At 54.5% G+C, this 14,473-nt stretch overlaps 2 protein-coding genes across 4 annotated transcripts in view; both read left to right on the top strand.

The window, feature by feature from the left end:
- Positions 1 to 1,950, top strand: part of CCDC92B (coiled-coil domain containing 92B) — a 25,944-nt gene extending 23,994 nt beyond the window's left edge. The window contains exons 5-8 of the mRNA XM_017862332.1: positions 9 to 82; positions 246 to 432; positions 528 to 629; positions 1,924 to 1,950. Coding sequence (XP_017717821.1) covers positions 9 to 82; positions 246 to 432; positions 528 to 629; positions 1,924 to 1,950 — 390 coding nt within the window. The remainder of the gene's footprint in view (positions 1 to 8; positions 83 to 245; positions 433 to 527; positions 630 to 1,923) is intronic.
- The window catches only part of CLUH (CLUH binding protein of NUMT mRNA), a 32,383-nt gene continuing 19,067 nt past the window's right edge, over positions 1,158 to 14,473 (top strand). Inside the window, exons 1-2 of one of the 3 annotated variants that reach the window (XM_017867119.1) lie at positions 1,158 to 1,161; positions 6,725 to 6,730. The gene's annotated coding sequence lies outside the window, so the exon portion shown is untranslated. Of the gene's footprint in view, positions 1,162 to 4,939; positions 4,946 to 6,724; positions 6,731 to 11,436; positions 11,907 to 14,473 lie in introns of those variants that run through there. The other 2 variants (XM_017867127.1, XM_017867123.1) reach the window with 2 other exon arrangements.

The following is a 14,473-nucleotide window of genomic DNA, read 5'->3' as shown; positions in this document are numbered from 1 at the left end:
CTCCGCAGGAGCCCCCGGACCTCGCCGGTCCGCAGCCCGCGCCCAGCCCGCCCTGCCCGCCCAGCGCGCCCGGGGATCCGGAGTAGGCGCGGGGCTGGCCTGGGTGACGCGGGGCGGACGGGGAGGGCCAGCCAGGGACGCAGCTCGGGCCCCGCAGACAGGTCCAGGGGGCGGAGGACAGCCGCCCCTCCTCCAGGAAGTGGGGCGAGGCGGCCCCGGCTTCCCCCAAACCCCCGAACCGCCAGCCTTCTGTACTTCCCGACGTTTCCAAAGCTTCGAGCCTTCTCCTCGCGCGAGAGCTCCTCCGCGGGGCCCAGCGAGCACCTTCTCTACCGAGAGGACTCGCAGTCCCGATCCTGGCCTGGTCCCACCTGCCAGCGAGGCAGGAGGGACGGGGGCCACGCCCTGCCCCGGGGAAGCCGACAATCCTTGGTGGAGCGGGGAGGGCTGGCCTGGCCTACGGAAAGGTGTGCAGAATGGCATTGACGCCCCAGGCCCCCCAGCTCCCCCCGCCTCCCCCACCCCAGGCCGACGCCCTTCCCGCCAAGCCTTCTTCCTCTCCAGGAGAGGCCCGGGCTAGGGGCTGGTCCTTCTACCCCTACCCCGACCCTGCCGATAGGTCCTTGCAGGTGAGCACGGAACACTTTAGAAGACACGTCCTCGCAGAACCCCTGGTGGGAAAAGTGCGCCTGATGGAAGCGTAACTTCTGGAAGGTAGCATCCATAGGCCCTGAGAGAGGATTACAGAACCTCCTGGGTGGCCGGACTTGGTCTAGAGCCGTCTCCAGCTCAGCTCTTCCCGAGTCCGCCACCCCCCTGGGTATGCGGGGACTGGGAGCTGTGCTGGGGAAGGGAGATGACAGGCCTGCTGGCAGCCAGGCTTCCTGAAGGCAGGAGCTGTCTTCCCCCGCAGGAGGTAGCCCCAGGGGTTTTCCTAGTCCTGTTTATTGGTGCTAATTTTGCTCGGCTTCCTAATCAGCTGGCTGCACCCAGAGACAAGAAGAAGAGGGCCTTGGCCGGGTGCGGTGGCTCACGCCTGTAATCCCAGCACTTTGGGAGACCGAGGTGGGCGGATCACCTGAGGTCAGAAGTTCGAGACCAGCCTGGCCAACATGGTGAAACCCCGTCTCTACTAAAAAATACAAAAATTAGCCGGGCGCGGTGGTGTGCGCCTGTAATCCCAGCTACTCGGGAGGCTGAGGCAGGAGAATCGCTTGAACCTGGGAGGCGGAGGTTGCAGTGAGCCGAGATCACTGCACTGCACTCCACCTGGGCAACAAGAGCAAAACTCCGTCTCAAAAACGAAAAAAAGAAGGAGGGCCTGGCTTCTTGGAAGTGGCAGCTACTGATGGGAGTTTGGGTTTGGGTTTGCTGGGGGGATGGTGGGAGCACAGGTTAGTCCCCATCCTGGCCCCCTCCACAGATGCCCCTGAGCCTGTTAGAATCTGGCAGTGGCGGGCTGCTCAGTTCCCTGCTGTCTAGCCTGGGGAATGGTGACGTGGAAAGGGGAAAGCTCCACCTCCTAACACCCGTCTCCTAAGCTCCCCTGACACCACCAAAGGCAGGAAGGACAGTTTCAGCGCAGCTTCTTGCCCCTACCCCCAGCCCAGCCTAGAAGGAAACACAAACCCCTCTAGCCCATGCCATCCTCCTGTGTGGGTCCTGCATCAAGTCCTAAGTGCCTGTGAGGTCTTCCAGGGCCTTCGAGGGGAGGACGTGGGGCAGGGAGAGTCCTTCACCTCCCTCACAGACACCCCTTTCCTGACAGGTCCTGACCCTGGCTGAGGCCACACATTCTGTGTCACGCAGGGGTCTGGGAGGTGAGCAGAGTCAAGCTCTAGGGGTGACAAGCTCTTCTCTCATCACAGCCCCATGAAGAGGGGGGGAGTCCCCGATCACACCCCCTTTCCCTCCATTTGTTAGAGGGAGCAGGAAATTGGCAAGAAGTAGAGACCAGTGAGCAAGCAGACTCAGGGCCAAGCAATGTGCGGCTCTCCCAGCTGACCCCACCTGGGACTGCCCAGACCACTGAGCAATAACCACGCCTGGTCTGGGGTGTCCAGCTCCTGGGATTCAGATGGCTGAGGTTGGGGCACCCTTGGGACAGCGCTCTCCAGTCTAGCTTGGGTCAAGAAGGTGGCCTGGGGTCCTTGCTTTGCCTGCCCCCACCTCTACCCTCTACTAGTCCTGCAGTTGCGCCTGTGCCATCTCTGACCCCCCTCAAGTGTGTGTAACTCACTGCACCCCTATTCTGTCCTCCTCCCTTTCAGAACCTGTCTGTGTGTGAGGGCCTCACTCCTCTCTCAGAGGTGCCCAGAGGACCGTGGGAAGGAGGGCTAAAGTCTCTTTCCAGAGGAGCCCACACAGGCCCTCATCTCCCACAACCACACTTTTGGGGTGAACAGGGTGACTTTGTTAGGTCAATTCTTCTGCAGAGATGGTGAAGTACTTTATCTGCCCACCCACCCACTAAAAGCCATAGCTCCATCTGCCTGTCCTCCCCCAGCTCTATAGCAATAGCCCCCTTCCCCCTTCCCTCCTGGGCATCCAAGATGTCCAGCTGGGGGCCCCCACCGCACTCTGGCCCCAGGGATCTTCCAGTGGCCTACCTGCCTCTCCTGAAGTGACTCCATCAGCGCCACCCAACTCCCGTCCCTCTTCCAGCAACCACTGGAAGGTGCTTGGAGATCCCCAGATGAAAGGTTCTGGGTGCTGGGGCAGCTGACTCACTGACTCAGCTGAGGTGCCGGAGGTGCCTGGGAAAGGAAATAAGGCAAGCTGGGGGAGCACCTGTGGCAGACACATGGTTCCAATTTCACAGCAATTCCCCTCCTCGCCCTCCTGCAAATAATGGAGACTTCCCTCCAGCCACCTGCACAGAAGCCTCTGTGCAGCAGAATGAGACTGGGAGCTGGAGTCAGTGGTCTGCTCTTGGCCTCAGGGGCCCAGCACTCCTCAGCTTCAGGGCCCTGGAGAGGCCCCACCCTCCCTGGGTCTGGCTTGAGAGCCCACCTGGCCAAAGGGAAGCCTCCCACCGCCATGCACTCCCCACCCCTGGAATGTCTTGGTGACTAAGAAGGGAAAGGATTGTATTTCTCTCCTCTGCTGCACGAATCCTCATTGGGAGAGACAGTGTGTTGAAGAGGACACTCAGGGTGCCTAGGTGGAGCTCCTGCCACACCTCACGTGTGGACAGCTCCAGGACAGACAGCTGCAGGCAGAGACCTCCCCCTGCTCTGGAAATCAGCCAAGGAGCACTGGGCAGTGCAGTTTGAGGCTCTGTACCCCTGGCCCCCGCAGCCCAGCCACAGCACCCTCTAGCTTGGGGAACTAGTCCGGGGTCAAAATGGGGTAGCCCTTCCCCATATAAGCAGTAGGATGGCGTCCCCCCTGGTGGAGAGAGGAAGGAGGCCTAGAGGGTGTGGGGCAGCTTCTCCTCAGCGTGGGGAGCCAGGGGTCTCCAAGCACCTTCTCCTGGACATGCCAGCCTTGAATGGGGGGCGCGCAGGGCTTCAGACCCACCTGGCAGGAGCCCTGCTCCAAATTCTCTGTTGGCTGCGCTTTCGAATCCAATGCTTTTCAGAGTGTATTCACTCGCCCACAGAAATAGAGCCCTGTGCTTTAGGGGTGACTGTCATATGCCTTATTCTTAATAAAATCTCTGAAAAACATGTGTGTCCAAAAATCTCTTACATTGAGCACTCGGCCCCACCACACCTCGGTCTTGCAGGTGTGGGCAGAGCATGTGGAGGAGCCGGGAGGTGGTTCAGAGTCAGCCAGTGGGTACGATGAGACCAGGAGCTGAGACTCTGGGGTCCCCTCAGTAGATAAGCCTCAGATCGGCCGGGCACGGTGGCTCACGCCTGCCATCCCAGCACTTTGGGAGGCCAAGGTGGGCAGGTTGCTTGAGGTCAGGAGTTCAAGGCCAGCCTGCAACATAGTGAAACCTCGTCTCTACTAAAAATACAAAATTTAGCCAGGTGTGGTGGCACATGCCTGTAATCCCAGCCACTCAGGAGGCTGAGGCACTAGAATCCCTTGAACCTGGGAGGCGGAGAATCCAGTGAGCCAAGATCACGCCAATGTATTCCAGCGTGGGTGACAGAGTGAGACGATCTCAAAAAAAAAAAAAAAAAAAAAAAAGGCTGGGCGCGGTGGCTCAAGCCTGTAATCCTAGCACTTTGGGAGGCCGAGACGGGCGGATCATGAGGTCAGGAGATCGAGACCATCCTGGCTAACATGGTGAAACCCCGTCTCTACTAAAAATACAAAAACTAGCTGGGCGAGGTGGCGGGCGCCTGTAGTCCCAGCTACTTGGGAGGCTGAGGCAGGAGAATGGCGTAAACCCGGGAGGCGGAGCTTGCAGTGAGCTGAGATCCGGCCACTGCACTCCAGCCTGGGCGACAGAGCAAGACTCCGCCTCAAAAAAAAAAAAAAAAAGAAAATATGATTATATCATCACTTGTGTAGTGTAAGGTATTAACTTTGGTAAGACATTAATGTATACCTCATTTACTACCTTGAAGTTGTATCTTTATCTAACTTCAATAGTTTTAAGGTCGAAACAGCTTAGACCAAGAGTCTCATTTTCCATCATCAGGGTTTCACATGACTAAGCCTGATATGATCCGCAAGTTGGAACAAGGAGAAGAGCTATGGACACAGAGAATTTTTCCAAGTTACAGCTATCTAGGTGAGTCTATAAATGAAGTCTAGTAAATATTAAATGTCAAGTAGTTGATGCCTTTGAATGTTTTAGGGATCTATTTTGTTATTGTGGTAAAATACACATAACATTAAATATACTATCTTAAACTTTTTAAGCATATAGTTCAGTGGCATAAAGTACATTAGCCTGTTGTGCACCCATTACCACCATCCATCTCCAGAACTCATCTTGCAAAAATGAAGCTCTGTACCCATTAATTTCCCACGGCGGGGCGCGGTGGCTCACGCCTGTAATCCCAGCACTTTGGGAGGCCGAAGTGGGCGGATCACGAGGTCAGGAGATCGAGACCATTCTGGCTAACATGGTGAAACCCCGTCTCTACTAAAAATACAAAAAATTAGCTGGGCGTGGTGGTGGGCGCCTGGAATCCCACCTACTTGGGAGGCTGAAACAGGAGAATTGCTTGAACCTGGGAGGCGGAGGTTGCAGTGAGCCAAGATAATGCCACTGCACTCCAGCCTGGGTGACAGAGCGAGACTCCATCTCAAAAAAATAAATAAATAAAAATAACTTCCCTTTATCCCTGCCCCCTAGCCCTGCCAACCACCATTCTACTTACAGTCTCTGTAAATTTGACTACTCTAGGTACCTCTTGTAAGTGGAATCACGTAGCATTTATCCTTTTTCTGACTGGCTTATTTTACTTAACATAATGTCCTCCAGGTTCATCCATTCCTTCCTTTTTAATGCTGATTAATATTCTGTTGTATGTATATACCACATTTTGCTTATTCATTCATCCATTAGTGGTCAGTTGGGTTCCTTCCGTCTTTTGGCTATTGTGAATATTGCTGCTGTGAACATGGGTGTACAAATGTCAGTTTTAGTCCCTGCTTTCAGTTCTTTTGGGTATAGTCTCAGAAGTGGAATTGCTGAATAATGTAGTAATTCTGTGTTTAATATTTAAGGAATCACCATACTGTTTTCTGTAGTAGCTGCATCATTTTACATTCCCACCAACAGTGTACAAGGGTTACAATTTCTTCACCAGCGCTTGTTATTTTCTATATTTTCATAGTAGCCTTCCTATTAGTGATGTATTAAAGACGTGAGACCTGTAAAGTGCCTATATATGGCTGACTTTCATGCCTCTAAAATGTAAATTTTAGGTATGAATATCACTCCCCATGTAAATCTTTTCCTTGTTTACCTGTGTTTATTGGAAGTATTGGCTGCTATTACCTTACCAAGAATCTATTCCATGTTTTATAGGTATAACGTACATGGAGATATAAAGTGTAAAGTTCTGTGAGTTCTGACAGAAGTATAAACCCATGTATCTCACACTCCAATCAAGATAAAAGACGTTTCATTAACCCATTAAGATCCACTAGGCCTCTTCCAACTCAGTCCCACCCGTTAAGACAATCAGAGTTGTGACGTCTACCAACATAGATTTATTTTGTCTATTGCAAACCTTTTTCATATCTGCTTTCTTTCACTCAGCTTCATGTCTGAGAGATTTATACATGCTTCTGCATGCATAAGTAGTTTGTTAACTGTGAAACAGTTTTCCATTGTATGAATATACCAGTTTATGCATCTCCTGTTGAAAGACATTTGGGATGTTTTTAGTTTAGGATGTTTTTAGTTTATGAACAAAGTTGCTATAGTCATTCTTGTAAAAATATTTCTGTGGACATACATGTTTATTTTTCTTCAGTAAACACCTAGCAGTGATATTGCCGATTCATAAGGCAGATGCATATTTTACTTCTTTAGAAACTACCATTTTAGTTTGGTAGTTTAGTAGCTAAAACTACTATACCATTTTAGACTTTCATCAGCACTGTATGAGAATTTTGATTGCCCCACATTCTTTTCTACGTTTTATGTTCATTTTGGCCATTCTGGTCATTTTGGCCATTCTTGTTGTATAACTTAGCAGTTATTTTTTATTTTATTTTATTTTATTTTATTTNGTCACCTGTTATAAATAATGGGGGGATTGGCCAGACGCAGTGGCTCATGCCTATAATCCCAGCGCTTTGGGAGGCCGAGGTGGCGGATCACCTGAGGTCGGGAGTTCGAGACCAGCCTGACCAACATGGAGAAACCCTATCTCTACTAAAAATACAAAATTAGCTGGGCCTAGTGACACATACCTGTAATCCCAGCTACTGGGAAGGCTGAGGCGGGAGAATCACTTGAACCCCGGAGGCAGAGGTTGCGGTGAGCCAAGACTGAGCCATTGCACTCCAGCCTGGGCAACAAGAGGGAAACTCCATCTCAAAAACAATAATAAAAATAAATAAATAAATACTGGGGGGCTTAAAGGTGAAACTCCAGGCTGCCAGCAATGCTGCCCCCCTCCACATCCTATGGAGCCCTCAGAACCTGGCACCCTCTACACCGAAATCATCCACCCAACCAACAAATGTGCATTAAGTGGGGTGTGGTGGTGTGCACCTGTAATGCCAGCTACTCAGGGAACTGAGACGGAAAGGTCACTTGAGCCCCTCAGTTGGAGGCTTCCGTGAGCCGTGATCAGACCATTGCACTCCAGCCTCGGCAACAGAATGAGACCCTGTTTCTAAAGATAAAATTAAAAATAAATAAACATGCATTAAACACCTACCATGCACTGGGCTCTGGAAAGATGCTGGGAATGCCCAGATAAATAAGTTATGGTTCTTGCCTTCAAGAAGTCCCCAGGTCGGCTGGGCACAGTAGCTCATGCCTGTAATCCCTGCACTTGGGGAGGCCAAGTCGGGCGGATCACAAGGTCAGCAGTTCGAGACCAGCCTGACCAACACCGTGAAACCCCGTCTCTACTAAAAATACAAAAATGAGCCGGGTGTGGTGACGCATGCCTGTAACCCCAGCTACTTGGGAGGCTGAGGTAGGAGAATCACTTGAATCTGACAGGTAGAGGTTGCAGTGAGCTGAGATCACGTCACTGCACTCCAGCCTGGGCGACAGAGCAAGACTCTGTCTTAAAAAAAAAAAAAAAAAAAAAGGCCAGGCGCAGTGGCTCACATCTGCCAGCACTTTAGGAGGCTGAGGCGCGTCATGGATCACGAGGTCAAGAGATCAAGATCATCCTGGCCAACATGGTGAAACCCCGTCTCTACTAAAAATACAAAAAAATTAGCTGGGCGTGGTGGCTCGTGCCTGTAGTCTCAGCTACTTGAGAGGCTGAGGTAGGAGAATGGCTTGAACCTGGAAGGCGGAGCTCGCAGTGTGCCAAGATCGTGCCACTGCACTCCAGACGGGTGACAGAGGGAGACCCCGTCTCAAAAAAAAAAAAAACAAAGTCCCCAGGTCTAGCGGCTGGACTCCTCACCCAAGACCCAGACATCCCAGTATGGCCAAGAGGGTCTCAGTTTATGCCTGTTGCCCCTGTGTCATTATTAATAGGGTCCACTTGCACTCTCAAAAGTGTTCTGGTTTTAACGATAAACTATCCAATCACCTTAACCATAGCACATTGTTATAGGCAATGGTGGAAATAGCTGGGGAAAGTGGGAGCATGTGCTGTTAAGACTATGATGGAAGCCGGGCGCAGTGGCTCACGCCTGTAATCCCAGCACTATGGGAGGCCAAGGCAGGCAGGTCACCTGAGGTCAGGAGTTCGAGACCAGCCTGGCCAACATGGTGAAACCCCATCTCTACTAAAAATACAAAAATTAGCCAGGCATGGTGGTGGGTGCCTGTAATCCCAGCCACCTGAGAGGCTGAGGCAGGAGAATCGCTTGAACCCGAGGCGGAGGTTGCAGTGAGTTGAGATTGTGCCACTGTACTTCAACATGGGCTATACAGCGAGACTCAGTCTCAAAAAAAAAAAAAGAAAAGAAAAAAAGAGGACTATAATGAAAAGACTTTGGTGGAAGCAGTGTGAAAGCAAGAATCAGTCTGCTTACTGTGTAGTCAGAGGTCAGACCACCAGCCTACAGAAAATGTGATCAGAGGATGATTTTTTTTTCTTTCTTTTCTTTTCTTTTTTTTTTTTTGAGACGGAGTCTTGCTTTGTTGGCCAGGCTGGAGTGCAGTGACACTATCTCTGCTCACTGCAAGCTCCGCCTCCCGGGTTCACGCCATTCTCCTGCCTCAGCCTCCTGAGTAGCTAGGACTACAGGCACCCACTACCACGCCCGGCTAATATTTTTTGTTTTTTTTAGTAGAAACGGGGTTTCACTGTGTTAGCCAGGATGGTCTCATATCCTGATCTCGTGATCCGCCCACCTCAGCCTCCCAAAGTGCTGGGATTACAGGCGTGAGCCCCTGCGCCCAGTCTTTTTTTTCTTCTTTTGAGACAGGGTCTTGCTCTGTTGCCCAGGCTGCAGTGCAGTGGCGCGATCCTGCAGCCTCGACCCCTTGGGCTCAAGTGATCCTCCTACCCCAGCCTTCTGAGTAGCGGGGACTACAGGTGCACACCACCACACCCAGCTAATTGTTGTATTTTTTGTAGAGATGAGGTTTTGCCATGTTGCCGAGGCTGGTCTCCAACTCCTGAGCTCATACAATCTGCTCTCCTCGGCCTCTTAAAGTGTTGGCATTACAGGCGTGAGCCGCTACCCTCGGCTGGATGATACTTTTTATACGTGTCTGTTTCTCTAACCCCAGGCTTGCTGCTCTTCCCCAACCCCCAGGGTTAAAACGGAGCTTCCTATTATGAGTAGCATTACCAACATGCGAGGGCTTCCAATTTTATATATATATATATACACACTTGTTTTTTCTTTTTTGAGATGGAGTTTCCCTCTTGTTGCCCAGGCTGGAGTGCAATGGCGTGATCTCGGCTCACGGCAGCCTCCGCCTCCTGGGTTCAAGGGATTCTCCTGACTCAGCCTCCCGAGTAGCTGGGATTACAGGCATGTGCCTCCACGCCCGGCTAATTTTTTTGCATTTTTTAATAGAGACGGGGTTTCTCCATGTTGGTCAGGCTGGTCTTGAACTCCCGACCTCAGGTGATCTGTCCACCTCGACTGCCCAAAGTGCTGGGATTACAGGCGTGAGCCACTGTGTCCGGGCCTTTTTTTTTTTTTTTTTTTTTTTTTTGTAAGACACTCTCTCTCTGTCACCCAGGCCAAGGGTGCAGTGGGTGCGATCAGATAGCTCCACCACAGTTGCGAACTCCTGGGCTCAAATCTGAGCCTTCTGAATGCATCCTCTCACCTCTGCTCGCCGAGTAGCTGGGAGCTACAGGCGCGTGCACCACACCTGCGCTTTAAAAAATTTTTTTGTAGAGATGGGGCGTTTTGAAATGCTTTGGCCCAGGTGGTGTCAAACTCTGCAAACTCAAGCTAATCGCCCACCTCGGCCTCCCCAAAGGTCTAGGGCATTACAAGCCGTGAGCGCTGGCGACGCCAGGGCCCAGGAAAGAATCGTTTACCCCTTCCCATTTCCTTCCTCCGGTATTAAATGCGTCACGTCACATCGCGTGACCTTCACCTCACCACGGCCTGCTCTGCAGACAAGTTCGGCTTTCCTTTGCAATTCGGTCAGACGGCCCTCGCTTGCGCGCCGCTCCCAGTCCACCCTCTGAAGCTTCCTGTTTCTTATTATAGGTTTGATTTAACGTTTTTTATATGTGATAATACGCCCTCAGGTGCCTTTCACAAAAAGCCCCTGTTGGTTTGTGTGTGTCTTGTCCTTGGAGCACTTCTTTTTTTGTTATATTCCTGGTTCCAATGTCCGCGCTCAGGCCAGGCATTCGCTATGATTCTCTTGCCACTTGGCTTCTAGTCCCCCTCTCTCTCCGCGCGCAGAGCCCCTATCTAAGCTGGAAAAATTATTTTATTCTGTAAAGCGCGTCGCGGCTGTGTGTTGGAGTCGACTTCTCGGCTTCGTTCCTCGCTCTGGTGTGATGCCTGTTCTCGGGTCCTTTCTATCTTTTTCAACATGAGGACACCAGCCTGTGGAGGTGAGGACCCATGGCGTCCGAGGACGCCGAGTGTAGGCGAGTTGCCCGTTCTGGCTTTCGGGGGGGGAACACAGTTTGGCGGGTCCATCTGACATTGATCCCCATTTGCCAGCTCCCGCCCCTCGCCCTCTCGCTGCCCCGCTGCCCTAAGCGACTCTCCGATTCCCTCGTAATCCGCCGCACCCATTAGGCGCGAAAGGCGTCTGCCCGGTGGGCGAGGGCCGCTGAGGGTCACGCCGAACCACCGCGCGATGACAGAACTGCGCGGTCATTTTAGCCAAATTTGCCAAAGGGAAACAGGCGGATCATTGGGCAAGGGCAGGCGTTAGCCATGGGCCGACCCAAGCAGTCTCCACCCAGGTCACAGTGCCGGCCGACGGCAGCGAGCGGCCCAGGGAGTCTCCCCGAGGCCCGCCCCGAGGAGGGCCGCCCAGCCTCCCTGGAGCTTGAGTCAGGGTGCGTTGCCTTTAAGACGTTTGTGGGAAAAGTCACCGCGTCCGTGGGCGGGGAACGAGGCGCGGCGCGTTTTGTCCTCGCGGGCTGCCCGTGGGCCGGGCCGGGCCGCGAGGGTTTCGGAACAGGCAGGGACGGCGGGGGTCAAAGGCCACGGCGGCGCACCACGGTGGGCCGGTGACTCCGTCCTTCCCGCACGGCAGCGGCGCGCCCAGGCACTTGGGGTTAGTGGCGCGGCGGGCCCGCGACAGCCGAAGCGGACGCCCGCTCCCGCCCACCATGGTCATGCGAAGACGGACGAGTTGCCGGCGCCGCCCCGCGCCGACAGCGGGCCCCGGGAACACGGCCCTCGCAGGCCGGGGGGGCCAGTGGGCCGCCGGGCGGGGGGCGCCGGGCCAGGACGGGAGGGTTCGGAACTCCGCGGGGACCGTCGCCTTCCCTCCGCGCCTGGCACGCTTGTATCTCGCTGGGGCCTCCACCGGGTCGCCCCCGCCCTGAAGGTCACCTTCACAGTCGCCCCCGGCTGCAGTCCGGGCTTCGCACGTGGGGTCCCGGGGAGGGCAGCCTCGGCTGGCACCCTCGGCGGGCACACGCGCGCCTCATCGCAGGGACACGTGCGCGCACACGCGGTTTCGGGGTGCGCCGCCGCCGCAGACCGAGAGAATCGGCGGCCCCACCCCCTCTGCGCCCGGGCATGGGAGCTGTCTGAGCTGGGGTCGCTCCGATGTTTGCGGGACGGCCTCCTTCGGCACCTGCTCCGCGTCGGCCTCCCAGGCATTCCCGGTGCGCAGGGCTGCAGCCCTGGGAGTGAAGCTCCGCTCGAGGCTTCCCAGGCTTGGTTTGTGGGAAGAGCACGAGGTGCGGGGCGTCCCTGGTTCATGCCCTGAGGCCAGGCTGTAACCGCAGGTCTTCAGGCTGTGGCGGCGACTCTCTGGTGTGTTGGCCTGCTCGGCCGACCTGGTGTAGGGGGCGTCTCTGCCTGTGCATCGGGCAAAACCGAACTCCTTGGCAGGGGGAAGTGTTTGTGCCAGAACTTGATCATTAACCTGCCTTATTGCGAAAAGTGGGTCAGACCAGAGTTGCTGTTTTTAAAGCAAAGGTCGTTAGCGTGGAGTCAAGCTCCCAGCGATCCCCCATGGTGGCTGTGTGGTGGTGACTGTGGCAGTGGCTGCAGCTTGTCTCTGGTGGGGCCTGCTTTCCCTTTCTCCTGAGCCCCTTCTCTTCCCTCTGTTACTTCCGCCGTGTCTCAGACTCCAGCTTAGGGGCTGGAATCCCCTTCCCAGACCCTCACTTTGGGCTTTCTCAGGCCTGGGCTGCGGTCCTCTTTGCTCCGGGTGGCAGTGGGGGTGCAGAGCTACTCCTGTCCCCCAGTTCCTCCCGCCTCTGTCGACTGTCCTCAGTTGGGACTTGTGGTCTTAACGCCTCATCATCTCCCTTCCCAGCTTCAGTGAGTGCGCCAGGGCTGACTTGGGAATCAGGATGGGGACAGCATTCGGCCCTCTGACCCTGTTCCCATCATAGCTGAGTTACCTCGGGGTGAGGGACAGGTGCTGGGGCAGTACTGCTGATTGCCTAGACAAGGCCAGGGTTTGGGCAGAACAGCAAATGCTGATTGCCCCAACTACCAGGCTTTGTGCTGATGTGGTTCTGAATCAGGCTAGATAAGAGGAGTTTGGCTGATTTCCCCTTTAGCAGAGACCTGAAGAGTCGAAGTGACTTGCCCAAGGTCACACAGCGATTTAGTTGTTAAGGGAAGTGTTTGGATTCCAGCTCATGGCCAGCAAACCAAGGCTGCCGTGGCCTGGCCCAGAGGAAGTTGGGACAGGCGTGTTGGTTTGGATCACATGCTGAGAACGAGGGGGCCGAGGAGCATCTGTTGGGGGATTTCTGTGAGGGAGTCAGTGAAGCCCCTTCCAAACTGTGCTGGTAGGGGGGCTCTGTCTGGGGTAAACTGAGTTAGGGAAGGGCACAGCTATTTGGGGAAACTGGGAGCATATTCGTGGGCAGGACATGGGCTCCTACGTCCCTGGGAAGCTAGTACAGGTAGCTAAGACTTACATTACAGCCAGCCCAGATCTGTTGGAAGAAGGACGGAGCCTTAATGAAGACCCACCCCCCTGCAAACTGGGGCCCACCTGAGCATCAGAACCAAGGCTTCTGACCTCTGAGATCCAGCTCTGGAAGGCTCTTCAGTCCCCTTAAGAAGGAGGTGATCAAGGCCATTGAGGGTGGGGGGCAAGGATTGGTTACCTTCCTGGGAATACAGCGGCTTTTAGGGGTTAAGAGAACAGGCAGGTTTTTCAGGTCCACAGTGGTGCGTCAGGTTCCTTCTGCCCAGGGGAGAGCTCCCTGGAGGTTGAGGCCCAGAGGGGGAGGAGGAAGAGGCTGGCAGCTGGGGAAGGAGTCTAGGGGCTAATGGGAGCTCCCCAACAGTATCCTAAAGCTCCTCTCTTGGATGAGATGTGGGGAGAGCAGCTTGAGGAACTCTGGACTGTCCTCAGGCCCTGAACACCTGCCTCTGGCCTGGATGGGACAGGAAGGAGGCAAACAGGTGCTTAAGCGGTCTGTGGGTTCTTTGATAGGCCGCCTGCCTGCCCCATTGCCTTTCCCTGAAGCCCTGGGCTCCTGGGATGGGTGATGCACCTTTTAGGACCCTACTTCCTGCTGGAGCCTCAACTGCCGAGGACTTGGCTAGGGCGTGGCCTGGCCCTGGCACGATCTTCTGAGTGAGATTGTGTCTGGCTTGGGCAGCTCACAGGCCCTCTGGGGAGGCCTAAGTTTCTTTTCTAGTTCCTCCTGTCTGCCGCCTTTGGGCTCCCTGCGCCTCCAGGCCGGGGCAGGGGTGCGCTTTGCCTCTTCACCAGCATCTGAGTTTGTGTGTATGCAGAGTGCTGCTGGGCCCCGTTCTCCCGTTCTGCAGAAGGTCTCCTTTTCCCCTCCTCGAAAGCTCACATCCTCAGAGGTGCGGGTGTGAGAGGAGGGAGTAGTGGCCGGAGGGTGTAGAGGCCTTGGGGGATGCTGTGCCTGGGATAGATCTGCCCCCGAGTAGAGGCCTGAGGCCTGGAGAAGGAAGCAGGTGCAGCCCACCTGTGAGTGCTGCCGGGCCCCTGGGGGGGGGGGTGGGCTGCACTGAGCGCGAGCGGGTCAGTAGGAGCGGGTCGGCGGGAGCGGGTTGGCAGGAGCTGGTCGGTAGCCTGTACTCTGTGGGAGTGACTCAAAAGCCATTGGCTTGGGCATTTGACACAAGCCTGTTTTGTCTTTTTTTAAAACTTAGTCCCAAATGTGATAGTGACACCTGGTTTTTTTTGCTCTGGGTTGGCTGCCTCTTGCCTCTGTGTCCTTGGGCAGCTGCTTCCTAGCCTTCTGGAGCCTCAGTTTGCTCAGGTGAGATGGGCTGGCCAAGCCAATTTAGGGAGCTGCTATAG

The sequence above is a fragment of the Rhinopithecus bieti genome, unplaced genomic scaffold (assembly GCF_001698545.2).
Source record: "Rhinopithecus bieti isolate Rb0 unplaced genomic scaffold, ASM169854v2 scaffold_22, whole genome shotgun sequence".
Lineage (NCBI taxonomy): Eukaryota > Metazoa > Chordata > Mammalia > Primates > Cercopithecidae > Rhinopithecus > Rhinopithecus bieti.
Note: the sequence above shows the minus strand (reverse complement) of the source record. Positions and strands in the feature narration are given on the sequence as shown.